Genomic DNA, 24,720 nt, shown 5'->3' on the forward strand with positions numbered 1-24,720 from the left:
TGGCTCAGTCACGGCCCCAAAACTGGCTCAGTTTGGCCCTAAAAATGGCTCAATCCAGATCCCAAACTGGCTCAGTTTGGCCCTAAAATCAGCTCAGTCGGGGCTCCAAACTGTCTGGGTTTGACCCCAAAACCAACTCCATCCATGTCCAAAACTGGCTCAGTCTGGCCTCAAAAATGCTCCATCCAGGTCCTAAACTGGCTGGGTTTGGCCCCAAAACCAACTCCATCCAACTCCCAAACTGGTTCATTTTAGCCCCAAAAATGGCTCAATCCAGGTCCCAAACTGGCTCATTTTACCCCCAAAATGACTCAGTTTAGCCCCGAAAACCAACTCCATCCAGGTCCCAAACTGTCTTAATTTGGACCCCAACTTCCTCGGTTTGACCCCAAAACTGGCTCCATCCAGATCCCAAACTGGCTCATTTTAGCCCCAAAATGGCTCAATTTGGCCCCAAAAATGGCTCCATCCAGGTCCCAAAGTGGCTCAGTTTGACCCCAAAACCGACTCCATCCAGGTCCCAAAGTAGCTCCATTTGGCCCCAAAAGCAGCTCAATCCAGGTCCCAAACTGGCTGGGCTTGGCCCCAAAAATGGCCCAATCAGGGCTCCAAACTGGCCTCGTTTAGCCCCAAAATGGCTCCATCCAGATCCCAAAATGTCTCAATTTGTCCCCAAAACCGACTCCATCCAGGTCCCAAAATGTCTCATTTTAGCCCCAAAAATGGCTCAGTTTGACCCCAAGAATGGCTCAATCCAGGTCCCAAACTGGCTCATCTTGGCCCTAAAAGTGTCTCAAGTGGGGACCTGAACTGGCTCCGTTTGACCCCAATTTGGCTCAGTTTGTCCCCAAAAATGGCTCAATCAGGTCCCAAAAATGGCTCGGTTTGACCACAAAACTGGCTCCAGGTAGGTCCTGAACTGGCTCTTTTTAGCCCCAAAAAAGGCTCAGTTTGACCCCAAAACTGGCTCAATCAAGGCCCCAAACTGGCTCAGTTTACCCCCAAAATGGCTCAATCCATGTCCCAAACTAACTCATTTTACCACAAAAATGGCTCAGTTTGACCCCAAAAAAGGCTCCATCCAGATCCCGAACTGGCTCAGTTTAGCCCTAAAATCAGCTCTGATGAGGCTCAAAACTGGCTCAGTTTGGCCCCAAAAGTGGCTCCATCTTGGCCCTGAACTGGCTCATTTTAGCCCCAAAATGGCTCAATTTGGCCCCAAAAGTGGCTCCATCAAGGCCCCAAACTGGCTCATTTTACCCCAAAAATGGCTCAGTTTGACCCCAAAATGGCTCAATCAAGGGCCCGAACTGGCTGGGTTTTGTCCCAAAAGTGGCTCAATCAGTGCCCCAAAAATGGTTTTTTGGGATCCCAGTCCCTCCCAATCCCCTCCCAGTCCCCCCAGTCCCCTCCCAATCCCCTCCCAATCCCCTCCCAGTCCCTCCAATTCCCTCCCAATCCCCTCCCAGTCTACCCCAGTCCATCCCAATCCATCCCAATCCCCTCCCAGTGCCCCCCAATCCCCTCCCAATCCCCTCCCAGTCCCTCCCAATCCCCTCCCAGTCCCCTCCCAGTCCCTCCCAATCCCCTCCCAGTCCCTCCCAATCCCCTCCCAGTCCCTCCCAATCCCCTCCCAATCCCCTCCCAGTCCATCCCAATCCATCCCAATCCCCTCCCAGTCCCTCCCAATCCCCTCCCAGTCCCCCCAGTCCCCTCCCAATCCCCTCCCAGTCCATCCCAGTCCCTCCCAATCCCCTCCCAGTCCATCCCAGTCCCCCCCAATCCTCCCAATCCCCTCCCAATCTATCCCAATCCCATCCCAGTTCATTCCAGTCCCCCCAGTCCCCCCAGTCCATCACTGACCGCAGCTCCTCGGTGGGGGTGGGGGGCAGCAGGGCCTGGCTGCCCACGAGCACCAGGGGCCGTCGGGCCCGGCTCAGCAGCTCCGAGCACTGCTGCACCTGCACAGACCCGGATTAACCGGGATTAGACCGGGATTAGACTGCGATTAACCTCAGAGAGACAGGATTGACCCCAGGATTAACCCAGGATGGACCGGGGATTAACCCAGGATTGACCCCACTGAGCTGGGATTAACCCCGGGATTAACCCCCCAGAGCCAGGATTGACCCAGGATTAACCCTGGGATTGACCCCACTGGGCCGGGATTGACTCAGGATTAACCCCACAGAGATGGAATTAACCCGGTATTAACCACATTGAGCCTGGATTAACCCAGGATTGACCTCACAGAGCCAGGATTAACCCAGGATTGACCCGGGATTAACCCCACTGGGCCAAGATTAACCCGGGATTAACCCAGGATTGACCTCATAGAGCCAGGATTAACCCAGGATTGACCCAGGATTAACCACACTGGGCTGGGATTAACCTGGGATTAACCCAGGATTGACCTCATAGAGCCAGGATTGACCCAGGATTGACCCGGGATTAACCCCACTGGGCCGGGATTAACCCAGGATTCACCTGGGATTAACCCCACTGGGCCAGGATTAACCCGGGATTAACCTGGGATTGACCCCACAGAGAAGGGATTAACCCTGGATTAACCCCACTGGGCCGAGATTAACCCCACTGGCCCAGGATTGACCTGAGATTAACCCCACAGGGCCAGGACTGACCCGGTATTAACCCCATTGAGCCTGGATTAACCCAGGATTGACCCCACAGAGCCAGGATTAACCCCATTGGGCTGGGATTAACCCCAGGATTGACCCCACAGAGCTGGGATTAGCCCCAGGATTAACCCAGAGATTAACCCCACTGGGACGGGATTGACTCGAGATTAACTCTGGGATTAACCCCAGAGAGCTGGAATTAACCCCACAAAAACCCACCCCAAACCCAAAAACCAATTCCTAAACCCCTCCAAAAACCCCATAATCCCCCTCAAACCCACCCCAAACCCATCCTAAAATCCCTCGATCCCACCCCAAAACCTGACCCCAAACCCATCCTAAACCCCTCCAATCCACCCCAAAACCCCCGATCCCAAACCCCACAAAAACCTCCCAAAACCCCACAAATCAACCCCATAAAACCCCTCAAACTCACCCCAAACCCACATCAAACCCATCCCCAAATCCTTCAATCCATCCCAAAAACCCCATTGAAAACCCCACAAAACCCCAAAAACCCCAAAACCGGCCCAAAAAACCCCATAAAACCCCTAAAAATACCCCAAACCCCCCATAAACCCCCTCAATCCACCCCAAAACCCGACCCCAAACCCATCCCCAAATCCTTCAATCCACCCCAAAACCCTGACCCCAAACCCCACAAAACCCCAAAAAACAACCCAAAAAAGCCCTTAAAAAGCCCCCCAAAAAAGCCCTAAAAAACCCAAACCCCCTCAGTCCCACCCCAAACCCCAGATTTGGGTTTTTTTGGCCCGTTTTGGGTTTTTTTGGGGTCAGACCTGATCCGGGATGGCTCTGGGGATGTTCAGGGCCAGCGGGGTTGGGTCCTGCTGTTCCCAATTAACCCAAAACCCCCAAAAAACCCCATAAACCCCCTCAAATCCTCCCCAAACCCTTCAGTCCCACCCCAAAATCCCAAAATTTGGGGTTTCCCTCCAAATCTCCTCAATCTCACCCCAAACCCATCCCAAAATCCTCTAATCCATCCCAAAACCTGATCCCAATTCCATCCTAAATCCCCTCAATTCTACCCCAAAACCCTGATCCCAAACCGACCCCACAACCCTTCAATACCCCATAAAACCCCATCCCAAAACCCCAACAAAACCCCAAAAATCCCAAAATCAACCCCATAAAACCCCTCAATCCCGCCCCAAAACCTGACCCCAAACCCGACCCCAAATCCTTCAATCCCATCCCAAAACCCTGATCCCAAACCCCACAAAAACCCCCCCAAAACCCCAAAACCGGCCCAAAAAACCCCCATAAAACCCCTAAAAATACCCCCAACCCCCCCATAAACCCCCTCAATCCACCCCAAAACCCAACCCCAAACCTGTCCCCAAACCCTTCAATCCACCCCAAAACCCCATTGAAATCCCCACAGAAACCCAAAAAACAACCCAAAAAAAGCCCTTAAAACCCCCCAAAAAGCCCTAAAAAAACCCCAAAAAAGTCCTAAAAAAAACCCAAACCCCCTCAGTCCCACCCCAAACCCCCAAATTTTGGGGTTTTTCCCCGTTTGGGTTTTTTTGGGGTCAGACCTGATCCGGGGTGGCTCTGGGGATGTTCAGGGGCAGCGGGGTCGGGTCCCGCCGTTCCCAATTAACCCAAAACCCCCAAAACCCCATAAAACCCCATAAAACCCCTCAAATCCTCCCCAAACCCTTCAGTCCCACCCCAAAATCCCAAAATTTGGGGTTTCCTTCCAAATCCCCCCAATCCCACCCCAAACCCATCTCAAAATCCTCTAATCCATCCCAAAACCTGATCCCAATTCCATCCTAAATCCCCTCAATTCTACCACAAACCCTGATCCCAAACCGACCCCACAACCCTTCAATACCCCATAAAACCCCATCCCAAAACCCCAACAAAACCCCAAAAATCCCCAAATCAACCCCATAAACCCCCTCAACCCACCCCAAAACGCGACCCCAAACCCGACCCCAAATCCTTCAATCCCATCCCAAAACCCTGACCCCAAACCCCACAAAAACCCCCCCAAAACCGGCCCAAAAAAACCCCCATAAACCCCCTAAAAATACCCCAAAACCCCCCATAAACCCCCTCAATCCACCCCAAAATCCAACCCCAAACCCACCCCAAAATCCAACCCCAAACCCATCCCCAAAACCCTTCAATCCATCACAAAACCCCATCCTAAACCCCAGAAAGACCCCAATAAAAACCTCATCAAAAACCCAAAAATCAACCCCAAAAAACCCCCATAAAACCCCTCAACCCACCCCAAAACCCGACCCCAAACCTGACCCCAAATCCTTCAATCCACCACAAAAACCCCATTGAAATCCCCACAAAAACCCCCCAAAATCCCAAAAATCAACCCAAAACCAACCCCATAAAACTCCTCAAACCCACCCCAAACCCCGACCCCAAACCCGACCCCAAATCCTTCAATCCACCCCCAAAACCCCATTGAAATCCCCACAAAAACTCAAAAAACAACCCAAAAAAAGCCCTTAAAACCCCCCAAAAAACCCTAAAAAAACCCCATAAAGCCCCTCAAACCCCCAAATTTTGGGTTTTTTTTCCCCGTTTGGGGTTTTTTTGGGGTCAGACCTGCTCCGGGGTGGCTCTGGGGATGTTCAGGGGCAGCGGGGTCGGGTCCCGCCGTTCCCAAGCGCCGGCGAACAAATCCCGCAGGTAATTCCCCAGGTACCTGGGGGGTTTGGGGGTTTTAGGGTTTTTGTGGGGTTTGGGATTTTTGGGAGGAGGTTGAGGGTTTTGTTGGGTTTTTTTGGAGGGTTTTGGGTTTTTTTTTAGGGTTTTTTGGGGGGGTTTGGGGTTTTTTCAGAGTTTTTTTTGTGGCTTTGGGCAGGGTTTTTTTTTACAGGGTTTTTTTGGGGGGGTTTTGTAGGGGTTTGGTTTTTTGGGGGTTATTTTTGGGGCTTTTTCAGGAGTTTCAGTGGGGTTTTGGGGTGGTTTTGGGGTTATTTTGGGATGTTTTGGGGGTGGTTTGGGGATATTCTTGGGGTGGTTTTGGAGTGGTTTTGGGGTTTATTTTGGGGTTTTTTGGGATGGTTTTGGAATACCTTGGGGAGTTATTTTGGGGTGTTTTGGGGGTGGTTTTTGGGATTATTTTGGGGTGTTTCAGGGTGTTTTTAGGGTGTTTTTGGGATGGTTTTGGGATGTTTTGGGGATGTTTTGGGGGTTATTTTTGGGTGGTTTGGGGTGTTTTTAGGGGTGGGTTTTGGGGTTATTTTGGGACTTTTTGGGGTATTTTTGGGGATGTTTTGGGGATGTTTTTGGGGTTATTTTGGGGTATTTTTGGGGATGTTTTTGGGATGTTTTGGGGTTATTTTGGTCGGTTATTTTTGGGGTTTTTTGGGATGGTTTTGGGGGTTATTTGGGGTGGTTTTGGGGCCTTTTTCTCACCACTGGACGAGTTTCCCCCGCAGCCCCCGCGGGATTTTGGAGCCCCCAAGCTCCTTCTGCACCACGTGGAAGGGGTAGAGGACATCGATGGGCAGCTCCACGAACACGGGCCCTGGGGACCCCAAAAACACCCCAAATCCGTGGGGAGAACCCAAAATCCCATCGAGGGGTTTGAGCCCCCAAATCCCACAGCAGGACCCCCCAAAAACCCCAAAAATCCTCTGGGAACTGTCCCCAAACCCTCCTGAGTTGATCCCAAAATCCATCCCCAGACACCCCAAAAAATCCCAAATCCACAGGGAGAACCCCAAAATCCCATAGAGGGGTTTGATGTCCCAAATTTCCACAGCAGGACCCCAAAAACCCAAAAAATTCCCCAAAATCCTCTGGGAACTGTCCCCAAACCCTCCTGGGCTGATCCCAAAGCCCCCAAAAAATCCCAAATCCACGGGGGTCACCCCAAAATCCCTTTATGGGGTTTGAGCTCCCAAATCCCACAGCAGGACCCCAAAAAAACCCCAAAACCCAAAAATCCCCCCCAAAAAATCTCTGGGAATTGATCCCAAATTACTCATCCCGGGGCTGATTTTGGGATCCCAACCCCAAAATTCCTTTCCCCGGGAATTTTGGGATTCCAACCCCTGGGAATTTTGGGGTTCCAACCCCTGGGAATTTTGGGATTCCACCTCTCCAAAAATCTTTTCACCGGGAGATTTTGGGATTCCTCCCATCCCAAATTTTTCATCCTGGGGCTGATTTTGGGATCCCTCTTCCCCAAAACTCTTCTCCATGGGAATTTTGGGATTCCAACCCATCGGAGTTTTGGGATTCCTCCCATCCCAAATTTCCCCCAGAGAGGAATTTTGGGATTCCAACCCCATGGGAATTTTGGGATTCCTCCCCTCCCAGAAACTTTTCACCAGGAGATTTTGGGATCCCTCCCATCCCAAATTCCCCATCCCGGGCCCGATTTTAGGATTCCAACCCGAGGGAAATTTTGAGATCCCAACCCCAAAACTCCACTCCATGGGAATTTTGGGATTGTCACTTTAGGGATTCCAACCCCAGGGAAATTGTGGGATCCCCATCCCCTGGATGTCCCCGTGTGTCCCCTGGGTGTCCCCATGTCCCTCACCGGGTGTCCCCTCCATGGCGGTGACAATGGCGCAGGGTGGGGACAGAAATTCCCCATCCCAGGGCTGATTTTGGGATCCCAACCCCAGGGAAATTTTGGGATCCCAACCTCCCATACCCCCAGAATTCCCACCCTTGTGGATGTCCCAGGATGTCCCCTGGATGTCCCCTGGGTGTCCGCATGGATGTCCCCTGGGTGTCCCCTGTGTGTCCCCATGGATGTCCCCTGGGTGTCCCCTGGGTGTCCCCTGGGTGTCCCCATGGATGTCCCCTGGGTGTCCCCTGTGTGTCTCCTGTGTGTCCCCATGGATGTCCCCTGGGTGTCCCCTGGGTGTCCCCATGGGTGTCCCCTGGGTGTCCCCTGTGTGTCTCCTGTGTGTCCCCATGGATGTCCCCTGGGTGTCCCCTGGGTGTCCCCATGGATGTCCCCATGGATGTCCCCTGGGTGTCCCCTGTGTGTCTCCTGTGTGTCCCCATGGATGTCCCCTGGGTGTCCCCTGGGTGTCCCCTGGGTGTCCCCATGGATGTCCCCTGGGTGTCCCCTGGGTGTCCCCTGGGTGTCCCCATGGGTGTCCCCATGGGTGTCCCCTGGGTGTCCCCTGGGTGTCCCCATGGATGTCCCCATGGATGTCCCCTGGGTGTCCCCTGGGTGTCCCCATGGATGTCCCCTGGGTGTCCCCTGGATGTCCCCTGGGTGTCCCCTGTGTGTCTCCTGTGTGTCCCCATGGATGTCCCCTGGGTGTCCCCTGGATGTCCCCTGGGTGTCCCCTGGGTGTCCCCATGGATGTCTCCTGGGTGTCCCCTGGGTGTCCCCATGGATGTCTCCTGGGTGTCCCCTGTGTGTCCCCTGGATGTCCCCTGGGTGTCCCCTGTGTGTCCCCTGGATGTCCCCTGGGTGTCCCCTCACTGGGTGTCCCCTCCATGGCGGTGACAACGGCAGCTCCCAGGGTGGGGACAGAAATTCCCCATCCCAGGGCTGATTTCAGGATCCCAACCCCAGGGAAATTTTGGGATCCCCATCCCTATGAACTCCAGGATGTCCCCCGGTGTCCCCTGTATGTCCCCAGGTGTCCCCATGTGTCCCCTCACCGGGTGTCCCCTCCACGGCGGTGACAATGGCACAGTGTGGGGACAGAAATTCCCCATCCCGGGGCCAATTTTGGGATCCCAACCCCAGGGAAATTTTGGGATCCCAATCCCATGGGAGTTTCGGGATCCCCATCCCCATGGATGTCCCCAGGTGTCCCCAGGTGTCCCCTCACTGGGTGTCCCCTCCATGGCGATGGCGCGGCGCAGAGTGGGGACAGAAATTCCCCATCCCGGGGCTGATTTTGGGATCCCAACCTCCCATATCCCCAGAATTCCCATCCCCATGGATATCCCCAGGTGTCCCCTCACTGGGTGTCCCCTCACCAGGTGTCCCCTCCATGGCGGTGGCGATGGCACGGCGCAGGGTGGGGACGATGTCGCGCACGGCGCGGACCGAGAGCGCGGCCTTGCAGAGCGTCCGGAACAGCGGCACCTGCGGGATGTCCTGGAGGGCTCCCCGGCCCTGGAATGGGAATTTGGGAATGAAAATTGGGAATTCGGGAATGAAATTTGGGAATTGGGGACCTGCGGGATGTCCTGGAGGGCTCCCCGGCCCTGGAATGGGAATTTGGGAATTAAATTGGGAATTGGGGACCTGCGGGATGTCCTGGAGGGCACCCCGGCCCTGGGGAGGGAATTGGGAATGAAAATTGGGAATTGGGGACCTGCGGGATGTCCTGGAGGGCACCACGACCCTGGGGTGGGAAATTCAGGAAATTGGGATTAAAAATTGGGAATTGGGGACCTGCGGAATGTCCTGGAGGGCACCACGACCCTGGAGAGGGAATTGGGAATTAAATTGGGAATTTGGCACCTGCGGGATGTCCTGGAGGGCACCACGGCCCTGGAATGGAAAATTCGGGAATTTAGGAATGAAAATTGGGAATTGGGGACCTGCGGGATGTCCTGGAGGGCACCACGGCCCTGGAATGGAAAATTCGGGAATTTAGGAATGAAAATTGGGAATTGGGGACCTGCGGGATGTCCTGGAGGGCACCGCGGCCCTGGAATGGGAATTGGGAATTTGGGAATGAAAATTGGGAATTTGGGACCTGCGGGATGTCCTGGAGAGCACCACGGCCCTGGGGAGGGGAATTGGGAATGAAAATTGGGAATTTGGGAATGGCATCAGAAATGGGCATCAGGAACTTGGGAATGGCATTGGGAATTCAGGGAATTCCCACTTGGGAATCCAGGAATGGCAATGGGAATAACGGGAATGGCACTGGAATCTGGGAGTTACCCTTGGAAATTTGGGAATGGCATCGGGAATTGCCTCAGGAATAGAGGAATTGCCTCGGGAATTCAGGAACGGCACCAGGAGTTTGGGAATGGCATTGGGAATTGACTTGGGAATGGCATTGGGAATTCAGGAATGGCACCAGGAGATCAGGAATGGCATTGGGAATTGACTTGGGAATGGCATTGGGAATTCAGGAATGGCATTGAGAATTTGGGAATGGAATTGGGAATGGCATTGGGATTTGGAAATGGCACCAGGAGTTTGGGAATGGCACCAGGAGCTCAGGAATGGCATCGGGAATTCGGGAACAGCATTGGGAATTCGGGAATGGCATTGGGAATTCGGGAACAGCACCAGGAGTTTGGGAACAGTATTGAGAATTCGGGAATGGAATTGGGAATGGCATTGGGAATTCGGGAACGGCACCAGGAGATTGGGAACGGAATTGGGAATTCAGGAATGGCACCAGGAGCTCAGGAATGGCATCGGGAATTCAGGAATGGCATTGGGAATTCAGGAATGGCACCAGGAGCTCAGGAATGGCATCGGGAATTCGGGAAAACAAGGAAAACCCCAGGAATCCCACCGGGAAGGGATTTTTGGGATGTCCCACCTTCTGCAGGGAGGCGGCGGCCCCGCCCAGGAGCAGCAGGGGGGACTCGGCCATCTGCGCGTTCTTGACGGCCGTCACCGCGTTGGTGACACCGGGGCCCGCCGTGACTGCGGCCACGCCGATGCGGCCTGGGGACAGGGACACCAGGAAAGGGACACTCAGGGGGGCCACGATGGCACCGGGGTGGCTCCAAGGTGGCATCATGGTGACAGCAAGGTGGCTCCAAGGTGGCATCGAGGTGGCACCAAAATGGCATCAAGGTGACACCAAGGTGAGTGACCTCACGATGGCTCCAAAATGGCACCATAGTGGCACCAAGGTGGCTCTAAAATGGCACCAAGGTGACACCATGGTGGCATTAAGGTGGCACCAAGATGGCGTCAAGATGGCTTCAAAATGGCACCAAGGTAGAGCCAAGGTGACATCAAGGTGGCACCAAGGTGGCTCCAAGATGGTTCCAAAGTGACACCAAGGTGGCATCAAGGTGGCACCAAGATGGCTCTAAAATGGCCCAAGGTGGCACCAAGGTGACACCAAGATGAAGCCAAGATGGTTCCAAAGTGGCACCAAGGTGGCATCAAGGTGACCTCATGGTGGCATCAGGTGGCACCAAGGTGGCTCCAAGATGGCTCCAAAATGGCACCATAGTGGCTCCAAAACGGCACCAAGGTCGCATCAAGGTGGCACCAATTTGGTTCCAAGGTGGCATCAAGGTGACTCCATGATGGCTTCAAAATGGCACCAATGTGGTGCCAAGGTGACATCATGGTGGTACCAAGATGGTTTCAAGGTCACTCCAAGGTGGCACCAAGATGACATCATGGTGGCACCAAGATGGCATCAAGGTGGCATCAAGGTGGCTCCAAAATGGTTTCAAAATGGCACCAGGGTGGCACCAAGGGGACACCAAGATGGAGCCAAGATGTCCCCAAGATGGTTCCAAGGTGACACCAACGTGGCATCAAGGTGGCACCAAGATGGCTCCAAAATGGCACCAAGGTGGCCCCAAGGTGGCTCCAAGGTGACATCACGGTGCCACCAAGAAGGTTTCAAGGTGGCTCCAAGGTGGCACCAAGGTGGATCCAAGATGGCACCAAGATGGCTCCAAAACAGCACCAAGGTGGCATCAACGTGGCACTAAGATGGCATCAAGGTGGCTCCAAAATGGCACCAAGGTCGCATCAAGGTGGCACCAATTTGGTTCCAAATGGCATCAAGGTGACCCCATGATGGTTCCAAAATGGCACCAATGTGGCATCAAGGTGACCTCATGGTGGCATCAAGATGGCATCAAGATGGCTCCAAGGTGGCACCATGGTGGCCCCAAGGTGGCTTCAAAATGCCACCAGGGTGGCACCAAGGGGACACCAAGATGGAGCCAAGATGTCTCCAAGGTGGTTCCAAGGTGACACCAAGGTGGCATCAAGGTGACACCAAAATGGCATCAAGATGATGCCAAGGTGGCTCTAAGATGGTTCCAAGGTGACACCAAGGCAGCTCCAAGGTGGCACCAAGGTGGCTCCAAAATGGCACCAAGGTGATACCATGGTGGCATTAAGGTGGCATCAAGGTGGCATCGAGGTGGCACCAACGTGGCATCAAAATGGCACCAAGGTGGCACCAAGGTGACATCAAGGTGGCCACCAAGGTGGTTCCAAAATGGCACCGGGGTGGCTCCAAGGTGACCTTATGGTGCCACCAAGATGGTTTCATGGTGTCTCCAAGATAGCACCAAGATGGCACCAAGGTGGCCTCATGATGGTTCCAAAATGGCACCGAGGTGGCATCAAGATTGCCCCAAGATGGCTCCAAGGTGGCCTCAAGATGGCACCAAGGTGGCATCAAGGGGACACCAAGATGGCACCAAGATGTCACCAAGATGGCTCCAAGGTGGCACCAAAGTGGATCCAAGGTGACATCAAGGTGACATCAAGGTGACATCAAGATGGCTCCAAGGTGGCACAAAGATGACACCAAGGATGGGGACAAATGAGAACAAGTGGGGACAAACGAGGACAAACAAGGAGAAATGAGGACAAATGAGGGAAAATGAGGAAAAATGAGGACAAATAAGGAAAAATGGGACAAACCAGGAGAAATGGGGACAAATGGGGACGAACAATGACAAAGACCAATGAGGATAAACGAGGACAATCAAGGACAAACAAGGACAAATGGGGAAAAATTAGGAAAAATGACCAGAAATGAGGAAAAACGAGGACAAATGACCAAAAATGGGGACAAATGAGGATAAATGAGAACAAATGATGACAAACGGGAACAAATCAGGGACAATGGGGACAACTGAGGACAACTGAGGACAAATGGGGACAAATGGGGACAAATGGGGACAAGTGGGGACAAATGGGGACAAACAACGACGAATGAAGACAAATGAGGATAAACGAGGACAAATGGGAACAAACAAGGACAAATGAGGACAAGCGGGGACAAATGAGTTCAAATGGGGACAAATGATGACAAACTAGGACAAATGGGGAAATATTAGGAAAAATGACCAAAAATGAGGACAAAGGAGGACAAAAGAGGACAAATGACCAAAAATGGGGACAAATGAGGACAAATGGAGACATTTGAGGACAAATGGGGACAAACAAGGACAAATGGGGACAAATGGGGACAAAAGAGGACAAAAGAGGACAAATGACGACAAATGACCAAAAATGGCGACAAATGAGGACAAATGGGGACAAACAAGGACAAACAAGGACAAACAAGGACAAACAAGGACAAACTGGGGCCAACCCCCCCAGGATGTCCCAGCACTGACCCGAGAGCCGGGACACGGCGTCGGCGGCGAAGACGGCGGTGGCCTCGTGGCGCGTGTCCACCACGCGGATCCCCATCTTCTCACAGGCCACCAGCACGGGCGAGATGTGGCCGCCGGGCAGCGTGAACAGGAACCGCACGCCGTGGGCACGGAGCACCTCGGCCACCAGCTCCCCGCCGTGCCGGGGACTGGCCCTGTCCACCTGGGGACATGGGGACATTGGGGACATGGTGACACACGCCGTGGGCACGGAGCACCTCGGCCACCAGCTCCCCGCCGTGCCGGGGACTGGCCCTGTCCACCTGGGGACATGGGGACATTGGGGACATGGTGACACACGCCGTGGGCACGGAGCACCTCGGCCACCAGCTCCCCGCCGTGCCGGGGACTGGCCCTGTCCACCTGGGGACATGGGGACATTGGGGACATGGTGACACACGCCGTGGGCACGGAGCACCTCGGCCACCAGCTCCCCGCCGTGCCGGGGACTGGCCCTGTCCACCTGGGGACATGGGGACACCAGTGACATGGGGACATTGGGGACATGGTGACACACGCCGTGGGCACGGAGCACCTCGGCCACCAGCTCCCCGCTGTGCCGGGGACTGGCCCTGTCCACCTGGGGACATGGTGACATGGTGACACCAGTGACATGGTGACAGAGGCCGTGGGCACGGAGCACCTCGGCCACCAGCTCCCTGCCGTGCCAGGGACTGGCCCTGTCCACCTGGGGACATGGGGACACCTGTCCTCAATGTTCTCCGTTACACCTGTGCCCATCTCCCCTGTCCCAGCTGTGGTCACCACAGGGTCAGCAGTGACACTGGTGACACTGGTGACACCTTGTCCTCAACGTTCTCTGTTCTATCTGTGCCCGTTTCCCTTGTCCCACCTGTCCCACCCCTGTGGTCACCACAGGGTCACCACAGGGTCACCACGGGGTCAGCAGTGACACTGGTGACACCTGTCCTCGATGTCCTCCATCCCACCTGTCCCACTCATCCCACCTGTCCTCAGTGTCCTCCCAGCCCCCGTCCCCAATGTCCCCCCATGTTTCCAGTGTCCCCCCAGCCCCAATGCTCCCCCGTATCCCCAGTGTCCCCAACGTCCCCTAGTCCCTGTTGTCCCCCTAGTCCCCAATGTCCCCAGTGTCCCCAGCCCCCAATGTCCCTAATGTCCCCCCAGCCCCCAGTGTCCCCAATGTTCCCAATGCCTCCAGTGTCCCCCCGTGTCCCCAATGTCCCCCCATGTCCCCGTGTCCCCAGACCTTGTGCAGGAGGCCGTAGAGGAGCCCGAGGCGCTGGGCCACCGCCAGCAGGGCCAGGGCCACCAGCCCGGCACAGGCACAGCCCAGCCCGGCCACCACGTCCATGGCAGGGCCTGCAAGACAACGGGGCCACCGTGGGAACCTGGGGACACCAGGAACCCACTGGGGACACCATGGGAATGCTTGGGGACACCATGGGAACCCTGGGGACACCGGGAACCCACCGGGGACACTGGGAACCCACTGGGGATACCAAGAATCCACCTGGGGACACTGGGAACCTACTGGGGACACCATGACAACCACCTGGGGACACTGTGGGAACCCCTGGGGACACTGGGAATGGCCTGGGGACACTGGGAACCACCCAGGGCCACCGTGGGAACTCTTGAGGACACTGGGAACTCCTTGGGGACACCGTGGGAACCCATTAGGGACACCAGGGACTCACTGGGGACACCAGGAACCCATTAGGGACACCAGGAACCCACTGGGGACACTGTGGGAATCCCTGGGGACACTGGGAATGGCCTGGGGACACTGGGACCCCATTGGGGACACCCTTGAGGCCACTGGGGACACTGGGAATGGCCTGGGGACATTGTGGGAATCCCTGGGGACACCGGGAACCCACTGGGGATACCAGGAACCCATTGGGGACACCGGGAACCCACCTGGGGACACCATGGGAACCCTTGGGGCCACTGTGGGAACCCTGGGGACACTGGGAATGGCCTGGGGACACTATGGGAACCCATTGGGGACACTGTGGGAACCCTTGGGGACACCAGGAAACACTCAGGGCCATGACGGGAACCCACTGGGGACACTGGGAACCCACTTGTGACACCGTGGGAGCACCTGGGGACCCACTGGGGACACCGGGAATGGCCTGGGAACACCGTGGGAACCCTGGGGACACCAGGAACCCACCGGGGACACTGGGAACCTACTGAGGACACCGTGGGAACCCTTGGGGACATCAGGAACCCATTAGGGACACCAGGAACCCACTGGGGACACCAGGAACCCATTAGGGACACCAAGAACCCACTGGGGACACCTTGGGAACTCCTGAGGACACTGTGGGAACCCTGGGGACACCGGGAACCCACTGGGGGACACCAGGAACCTGCCGAGGACACCATGGGAACCTTGGGGACACCATGGGAACCCATTGGGGACACCAGGAAACACTCAGGGCCATGACGGGAACCCACTTGTGACACCATGGGAGCACCTGGGGACCCACTGGGGACACCGGGAATGGCCTGGGGACACCGTGGGAACCCTGAGGACACCATGGAAACTGCCCAGGGACACCAGGAGTGACAGGGAATGACACCAGGAACACACTGGGGACACTGGGGACCCTTGGGGACAGCGGGAATGGCCTGGGGACATCAGGAACCCAACAGGGCCACCGTGGGAACCCCTGGGGACACGGGGAATGGACACTGGGAATGACATGGACATCAGGGATGTTGGGGACACTGGGGACACTGGGAAATGGGGATGGGAGACACTGGGGACAATGGGGACATTGGGGACATTGGGGACACTGGGAAATGGGGATGGGAGACACTGGGGACAAGGGGGGACATTGGGGGTGTTGGGGACATTGTGGGGACATTGTGGGGACACTGGGGACAAGGAGGGACATTGGGGGCACTGGGGACAAGGGGGGACATTGTGGGGACATTGGGGACAAGGAGGGCCATTGGTGACATTGGGGACAAGGGGGGGACATTGGGGACAAGGAGGGACATTGTGGGGACAATGGGGACATTGGGGACACTGGGGACATTGGGTACAGGGGGACATTATGGGGACATTGGGGACACGGAATGACACGAAGCATCCCCAGGGCGTGGTGGCAGAGGGAATTTGCATTAATTAAACACGGATTAATTAAACCCAAATTGATGGAACGGCAATTGATGGGACCCGGGTTAACTGAACCTGGGTTAATTAAACCCCCCCATTAATTAAACCCCAATTAATTAAACCCAAATTAATTAAACCCCAATTAATTAAGCCCCATTTAATCGAACCCAAATTTACTGAGCCTGGATCAACTGAATCGGGATTAATTAAACCCCAATTAATTAAACCCAGTTAATCAATCCCAAATGTATTGATCCTGGGTCAGCTGAATCGGGATTAATTAAATCCTAATTAATTAAACCCAAATTAACTGAGCTGGGATTGATCAAACTCAGATTAACAGAGCCCAGTGGACTGTGCACAAATTAAATTTTAATTAATTAAGCTTGGGTTAATTGAACTGGGATTAATGGCACCCAGTTTGATTAATTAGTCTGGATTAATTAGAATCTGGATTAACTAAACCCAGTTTAACCAGTCCCAGTTTAACCAGTCCCAGTTTATCCAGGTTCCCCCACCCCGCCCACCTCGTTTACATAATTAAAGCAATTTGCATAATTACACAGCTCATTTGCATAACTAAACTCCTCAGCCTAATTACCCCTAACGAAGTTTTTCCCCTCCCCCAAACATTCCTGGAATTCCATTCCTGATCCCAAATTCCCCCTTTTTACCCCAAAACCCGGTGGGGAAAAAACAAGGCCAGAAGGGCCCAAAATGGGGCAAAATTTCTGGATTTTGGGGCAAAATACCTGGATTTTGGGGTAAAAATCCCCAGTTTTGGAGTAAAAATTCTCAATCTGGGGGCAAAATTCCCGGATTTTGGGGTAAAAATCCCCAATTTTGGGGCAAAATTCCTGAATTTGGGGTAAAAATCCCCAATTTTGGGGCAAAAATCCTGATTTTCATTAGTCTTGGATCAGTTCTTTGGGAGGGGTGTCAGTACCTGCTGGGGACAGCGAGGGGACAGTGAGGGGACAGCGAGGGGACAGCGAGGCTCTGGGGACAAATGGGGACAATCGAGCTCAGTCCTGGCTGGTTTTGGGGTCTTTGTCACCTCTGTCCCCAAGGCCATCCCTGTCCCTGATTGTCCCCAAGGCCACCCTGATTGTCCCACTGTCCCCAAGGCCACCCCAATACCCAACTGTCCCCTCTGTCCCCAAGGCCATCCCTGTCCCCAAGGCCACCCCAACTGTCCCCCCTGTCTACAGGGCCACCCCTGTCCCCAAGGCCACCACAGAGCCCAACTGACCCCTCTGTCCCCAAGGCCACCCCTGTCCCCAAGGCTACCCTGATTGTCCACTTTGTCCCCAAGGCCATCCCTGTCTCCAAGGCCACCCCAATCCTCAATTGTCCCCCCTGTCCCCAAGGCCACCCTGGTCCTTCATTGTCCCCCCTGTCCCCAAGGCCATCCCTGTCCCCAAGGCCCCCATGGTGCCCCTTTGTCCCACTGTCCCCCCTGTCCCCAAGGCCACCCTGGTCCCCAACTGTCCCCTCTGTCCCCAAGGCCACCCCAACTGTCCCCCCTGTCTACAGGGCCACCCCTGTCCCCAAGGCCATCCTGGTCCCCGATTGTCCCCTCTGTCCCCAAGGCCACCCTGGTCCCCAACTGTCCCCCCTGTCCCCAAGGCCACCCAACTGTCCCTCCACCTTCCCCCCTCCATATCCTTATTGTCACTGTGTCAGTGTCCCCATGTTCCCACCCCAATCCCATGACCCCCCCAGTGTCCAGGACCCCCGCAGGTGTCCCCTCCGTGTCCCTTCCCGTGTCCTTTGACCCCTCCCGTGTCCCCTCCAAGTCCCCATGTCCCCTCTCTTGCTCCCACGGCCCCTCCAGTGCCCGGGACCCCCCCAAGTGTCCCCTCCTTGTCCCCTCCGGTGTCCCTTGACCCCTCCCGTGTCCTTTGACCCCTCCAGTGTCCTTTGACCCCTCCCGTGTCCCCTCCCCTGTCCCCGTGTCCCCTCTCTTGCTCCCACGGCCCCTCCGGTGTCTGGGACCCCTCCTGGGTGCTCCCCAGTGTCCCCTGGGTGTCCTTTGACCCCTCCCGTGTCCCCTCCAGTGTCCGGGACCCCCCTGGGTGTCCCCTGGTGTCCCCCGGGTGTCCCCTCCGTGTCCCCTGAGGCCATCCCCAGTTCCCACGACCCCCCCCAAGTGTCTGAGAACCCCCCAGTGTCCCCTCCCTGTCCCCGTGTCCCCTCCCCTGTTCCCATGACCCCTCCCGTGTCCAGGACCCCCCCAGTGTCCCCTTGTGTCCCCTCCGTGTCCCTTAGCCCCTCCCCTGTCCCCTCTCCTGTCCCCGTGTCCCCTCCAGTGTCCACTCCGTGTCCCCTCCCGGGTTCCCACGATCCCCCAGTGTCCTCTCCGTGTCCCCTCCCCCGTTCCCACGACCCCTCCAGTGTCCGGGACCCCCTCCAGTGTCCCCCTGTGTCCCCTCCGTGTCCCTTAACCCCTCCCGTGTCCCCTCCCCTGTCCCCGTGTCCCCTCCAGTGTCCCCTCCCGGGTTCCCACGACCCCCCTGGTCCCCCCTAGGTGTCCCTCCAGCCCCCCCCCCCGCTGTCCCCTCACCTGTCCCTTTCCGGAAGCGCCTTGACCACGCCCACACCTGTTTGGTCACGCCCACTCAGCCCCCGCCCACTCCGCCCGGTTCCCCCCACGGAGTCACGTGACACCGCCGCTCCCTGAGCCGCGCTCGCTTCCGGGTCGGCGCGGTGACGTCATCCACACTCGCCGCCGACGCGGCGCGCTGATTGGTGGATTGCGGGAGGGGGCGTGGCCAGGGCGGGGCGATGTAAGGGGCGTGGTCAAGGGGGCGCGGCCTGGCAGGGGGATTCCTCCAGGGGGATCCCAAATTTTGAGGGGGGAGGGGAAAAACGGGAGAGAGGGGACAAGGCGTCTCGGTTGGGGGCGGGGCTTAAATCGGGGAGGGCTCTGGGGGAGAAATGGGGAATTTTGGGGGGGTAAAATGGGGGGGCTCATTTGGGGGAGTCCATTGGGGAGGGGATGTTCAAATTTGGGGGTCCCATGGGGGGGAAATGGGGAATTTTGGGGGGGCTTCATTTGGGGGGGTCATTTGGGGGTCTCTTTTTGGGGGGGGGTTCAAATTTGGGGGGGTCACCCATGGGGGGGAAATGGGGATTTTTGGGGGGCTTCATATGGGAGAGGTCGTTTGGGGGGGGTCCATTTGGGGGGGCTTCAAATTTGGGGGAGGTCCCATGGCGGGGAAATGGGGAATTTTGGGGGCTTCATTTGGGGGGGCTCATTTGGGGGTCACTCATGGGGATCCCTTCGGGGGGGGGCTTCAAATTTGGGGTCTCCTATAGGGGGAGAAATGGGGAATTTTGGGGGGCTTCAAATTTGGGGGGCTCATTTGGGGGTCACTCATGGGGATCCCTTTGGGGGGGGGGGTTTCAAATCTGGGGTCTCCTATACGGGGAAATGGGGAATTTGGGGGAGGGGCTTCAAATCTGGGGGTCTCTCATAGGTGGTCCATTTTTGGGGGGGCTTCAAGTTTGGGGGTCTCACTTGGGGGGTGGGTCTCGTTTTTGGGGGGGTCCGACATTTGGGGGTTTATTTGGGGGAGTCCCATGGGGGTCTCACTTCGGGGTCACCCATGGGGGTTCCTTTTTTGGGGGGGGCTTCATTTGGGGGTCTCATTTTGGGGGGGTCACCCTTTGAGGGGGGTCACCCATGGGGGGTCTCACTTTTTGGGGAGGGTGGATATTCCATGGGGGGGGTCCCATTTTGGGGGGATTTGGATTTTTTTGGGTGATGTTTCACCCCTGGGGGTCCCATTTTGGGGGGTCTCATTTGGGGTGGGGGTCTCCCTTTGAGGGGGGGTCACTCATGGGGGGGTCTCATTTTTTGGGGAGGGGGATTTTCCATGGGGGGGTCCCATTTTGGGGGGGATTTGGGTTTTTTTTAGGATGTTTCACCCCGGGGGTCCCATTTTGGGGGGGCTTCATTTGGGGGGGTCTCCCTTTGAGGGGGGGTCACCCATGGGGGTCCCATTTTTGGGGAGGGGGATTTTCCATGGGGTTTCCCATTTTGGGGGATTTGGGTGTTTTTTGGGGGGTGTCACCCATGAGGGTCCCATTTTGGGGGTTTGGGTGTTTTTTGGGGGGTCACTCATGGGGGTCCCATTTTGAGGGGGGGTCCTGCCCAAGGGGGTCCCCAGCTGTCCCCACCCCCCCCAACCCCTTCCCTGTCCCGAGGACAAAAATCCCGCTCAGGAAACTCCGGCGGCGAAATCCCCGGGAGAGGAGGGGAGGGGACACTTGGGGACACTCGGGGACACTTCCCGTCCGCCGTGACGTCACCGCCCGGAGGGTCCCCGAAACCCCCCCTGCTGTCCCCAGGGCTCCCCCCGCCCACGGTGTCACTTTGTCCCCACCCCCGGGGTGGCTTTGTCCCCTCCCTGGTGTCGCTTTGTCCCCACCCTGGTGTCACCGTGGTCCCCTGGGGGTCACCCCCGGTCACTCATGGTCACCCCCAAAGTGTCCCCAACCCCTTCGTGGTGTCCCTGGGGGTGTCACTGTCCCCTCCCCAGTGTCCTTATCCTTTTCCTGATGTCACTGTCCCCTCTCCGGTGTCACTGTCCCCTCCCCAGTGTCCTTATCCTTTCCCTGATGTCACTGTCCCCTCTCCGGTGTCACTGTCCCCTCCCCAATGTCCCTTCCCCAATGTCCTTTCCCTGATGTCACTGTCCCCTCCCCGCTGTCCCCTCCCCGATGTCTCCCTCCTTTCCCTGATGTCACTGTCCCCTCCCCAGTGTCACTGTCCCCTCCCCAGTCCCCTCCCCAATGTTCCAGCCCCCTCCTCGTTGTCCCTTCCCTGATGTCACCGTCCTGTCCCCGCTGTCCCCTCCCCAGTGTCACTGTCCCGTCCCCCGTTCCCTCCCTGATGTTCCAGTCCCCTCCCCAATGTCCCACTCCCTTCCTTGATGCCACCGTCCCCTCCCCAATGTCCCCTCCCCATTTTTCCTTCCCAATATCACTGTCCCCTCCCCGCTGTCACTGTCCCCTCCCCGCTGTCACTGTCCCCTCCCCATTGTCCCTTCTCCGATGTCCCGCTCCTTTCCTTGATGTCACTGTCCCCTCCCCAGTCCCCTCCCCGATGTTCCAGTCCCTTCCCCAATGTCCCTTCCCTGATGTCACCGTCCCTTCCCCGCTGTCCCCTCCCCATTGTCCCTTCCCAACATCACTGTCCCCTCCCCGCTGTCACTGTCCCCTCCCCGCTGTCACTGTCCTCTCCCCTGTCCCTTCTCCGATGTCCCCCTCCTTTCCCTGATGTCACTGTCCCCTCCCCGCTGTCCCTTCCCCGCTGTCACTGTCCCCTCCCCGATGTTCCAGTCCCCTCCCCGCTGTCCTTTCCCTGATGTCACCGCCCTGTCCCCGCTGTCCCGTCCCCGCTGTCCCCGCCCCGCCCCTGATGTCACCGCTGTCCCCGGGGTGTCCCGTTAAAAGCCGCCTCGCTCGGCTCTGTCGCCGATGTCGCCGCGATGTCGCCGCTCGTGGACCCCGAGAACCCCCCGCGGGCCCCGTGTCCCTGCGGGGGCCCCTGCCCGGACCGGGACCGGGACCAGAACCGGGAACAGAACCGGGACCAGAGCTGGGACCTAAACCGGGGACAAAACTGGAGCCAGAGCCGGGACCGGGATCAGAACTGGGACCAGGGCTGGAGCCAGAACCGGGACCAGCACCGAGACCAGACCTGGGATCAGAGCCGGGACCAGAACCAGAACTGGAGCCAGAACCAGAACCAGAACCACGAGCAGCACCAGAACTGGGGCCAGAACCGAGGCCAAAACTGGGAGCAGAACCGGAACTGGAACCAGAACCATCACCAGAACCAGAACCGCCAGCAGCACCAGACCTGGGACCAGGACCGGGGCCAAAACTGGGAGCAGAACCAGAACCAGAACCAGAACTGGGAGCAGAACCGGGGCCAGAACCAAAACCAGAATCAGAACCACCAACAGCTCCAGACCTGGGACATGAACCGGGGCCAGAACTGGGACCAGAACCAGGGCCAGAACCGAGACCAGAACCATCACCAGAACCAAAACCAGAAGCAGAACCAGCAGCATCCCCAGACCTGGAACCAGAACCGGGACCAAAACCAGAAGCAGAAACAGCAGCATCCCCAGAGCTGGAGCCAGAGCCGGGACTGGGGCCATCCCCACCCCCAGCCGTGTTCCCGTGGCTGCGGGCGGTCCAGTTCACGGTTCGGGTCCCGGTCCCGGTCCCGGTGCCGCCGCCTGGCACCGGCCCTGGCCGCTCTCGCCGCCGCCGCTCTCGGGGCCGCCGCGGCCGCCGCCGCCGTTCTGGGGGCGCTCCGGGGGCAGCCCCCGCTCCAGGTGGGCACGGGGGGTCTGTCCGTCCGTCTGTCCGTCCGTCCTGAGGGCGGGGGGGCCGCTCGTCCCGCGGGTAACCGGGATCCGATGTCCATTTGTCCAGGTGTCCGTTTGTCCAGGTGTCCATCCAGGTGTCCAGTTGTCTGTCCTGGTGTCTGTTTTTCTGGTTGTTTGGGTTGTTTGTCCAGGTGTCCGTTTGTCCCGGTGTCCGTTTGTCCTGGGAGCCATTTGTCCAGTTTTTCTGGTGTCCGTTTGTCCAGGTGTCCATTTGTCCCGGTGTCCATTTGTCCAAGTGTCCCAGTGTCCAGTTGTCCTGGTGTCCATTTGTCCCGGTGTCTATTTGTCCAGGTGTCCATTTGTCCAGTTGTCCAAGTGTCTGTTTGTCCCGGTGTCCGTTTGTCCTGGGAGCCATTTGTCCAGTTTTTCTGGTGTCCGTTTGTCCAGGTGTCCATTTGTCCAGGTGTCCGTTTGTCCAGGTGTCCATTTGTCCTGGTGTCTGGTTATCCAGTTGTCCGAGTGTCTGTCCTGGTGTCCGTTTGTCCAGGTGTCCGTTTGTCCTGGTGTCCATTTGTCCAGTTGTCCAGGTGTCCGTTTGTCCTGGGGCCCGGTTATCCGGTTGTCCATTTGTCCATTTGTCCAGGTGTCTGTCTGTCCTGGTGTTTGATTGTCCAGGTGCCCAGCTGTCCGTCTGTCCAGTCGTCCAGGTGTCTGTTTGTCCTGGCGTCCATCCCTCTGTCCTGGTGTCCAGGTGTCCAGATGTCCAGTTGTCCAGGTGTCTGTCTGTCCTGGCGTCCATCCCTGTGTCCTGGTGTCCAGGTGTCCATCCATCCAGGTGTCCATCTGGGTGTCCTGGTGTCCGTCCATCCATCCGAGTGTCTGTTCATCTGGGTGTCCATCTGTCCATCTGGGTGTCCATTCAAGTGTCCTTACATCCATCCCCGTGTCCATCCGTGTGTCCATTGAGATGTCCATCTGTCCATCCACATGTCCTTGTGTCCATCCCCGTGTCCATCTGTCCATCTGTCCATCCAGGTGTCCATTTGTCCATCCACATGTGCATGTGTCCATCTGTGTCCACCCCCGTGTCCATGTGTCCATCTGTGTGTCCATCCACATCCCTGTGTCCATCCCTGTGTCCGTGTGTCCATCCGTGTGTCCATCCAGGTGTCCGTCTGTCCATCCACATCCCTGTGTCCATCCCTGTGTCCATCCAGGTGTCCATCTGTCCATCCACGTGTCCCTATGTCTGTCCAGGTGTCCCTGTGTCCACCCACGTGTCCATCTGTCCATCCCTGTGTCCATCCCTGTGTCTGTCCATGTGTCCCTGTGTCCATCCCCATGTCCATTTGTCCATCTATTTGTCCATCCAGGAATCCCGGAATTTTCCCCCCAAATCCCGGAATTTTCCCTTTTTTCCCCCAAAAAATCCCCCGAGGGGCGGGGCCTGCGGGGAGTCCCCACTTCCCCTTTCCCGGGCGGGGGTTGGGGACACCGGGGACACTTTGGGGACACTTTGGGGACATTGGGGACCCTCCCGCTGACGTTGTCCCCTCTTGTCCCCTCCCCTCCTCAGGTCGCCACCGCCGCCCACCTCCTGCTCACTGCCGGTAAGTCCTGATGTCCCCAGTGTCCCCAACTGTCCCCAACTGTCCTCTGATGTCCTCTGATGTCCCTTGATGTCCCCAATGCCCCTTTCTGTCCCCTGATGTCCCCAGATGTCCCCAGTGTCCCCTCCTGTCCCCTGGGTCTCCTCCTGTCCCTTCCTGTCCTCTGATGTCCCCTGGTGTCCCCTCCTGTCCCCTCCTATCCCCTCCTGTCTCCCGATGTCCCCTGGTGTCCCCAACTGTCCCCAACTGTCCTCTGATGTCCCCTGATGTCCCCTTGATGTCCCCTGGGTCTCCTCCTGTCCCCTGGTGTCCCCCAATGTCCCTTGATGTCCCCTCCTGTCCCCTGATGTCCCCCGATGTCCCCTCTTGTCCCCTGGATCCCCTCCTGTCCCCTCCTGTCCCCTCCTGTCCCCTCCTCTCCCCCAGTGTCCCCTGGTGTCCCCTGGTGTCCATTCATGTCCCCCAATGTCCCTTGATGTCTCTTCCTGTCCCCTGATGTCCCCTGGTGTCCCCTGGTGTCCCCTGATGTCCCCACCAGTGCCACCTCCCTCCCCTCCCCCCTCCCTCAGTCATCTCGAAATTGTCACTCGGGCTCCTCGCAGAGGAAGTGTCACCTCCCCCGTGTCACCTCCCCCGTGTCACCTCCCCTCCCCGATGTCACCTCCCCTGTGGCATGC

At 57.2% G+C, this 24,720-nt stretch overlaps 1 protein-coding gene across 1 annotated transcript in view; it reads right to left on the minus strand.

Annotated features, from left to right (window-relative positions):
* The window catches only part of ILVBL (ilvB acetolactate synthase like), a 24,213-nt gene extending 9,905 nt beyond the window's left edge, over positions 1-14,308 (minus strand). Inside the window, exons 1-7 of the mRNA XM_083881973.1 lie at positions 14,197-14,308; positions 12,930-13,131; positions 10,139-10,266; positions 8,607-8,745; positions 6,060-6,171; positions 5,244-5,343; positions 1,824-1,961 (exon numbers count right to left, since the gene is read on the minus strand). Coding sequence (XP_083738099.1) covers positions 1,824-1,961; positions 5,244-5,343; positions 6,060-6,171; positions 8,607-8,745; positions 10,139-10,266; positions 12,930-13,131; positions 14,197-14,301 — 924 coding nt within the window. The 5' untranslated portion in view covers positions 14,302-14,308. The remainder of the gene's footprint in view (positions 1-1,823; positions 1,962-5,243; positions 5,344-6,059; positions 6,172-8,606; positions 8,746-10,138; positions 10,267-12,929; positions 13,132-14,196) is intronic.
* Positions 14,309-24,720: the final 10,412 nt, after the last annotated feature.

Source organism: Zosterops lateralis, assembly GCF_965231275.1.
Source record: "Zosterops lateralis genome assembly, chromosome: 36".
Lineage (NCBI taxonomy): Eukaryota > Metazoa > Chordata > Aves > Passeriformes > Zosteropidae > Zosterops > Zosterops lateralis.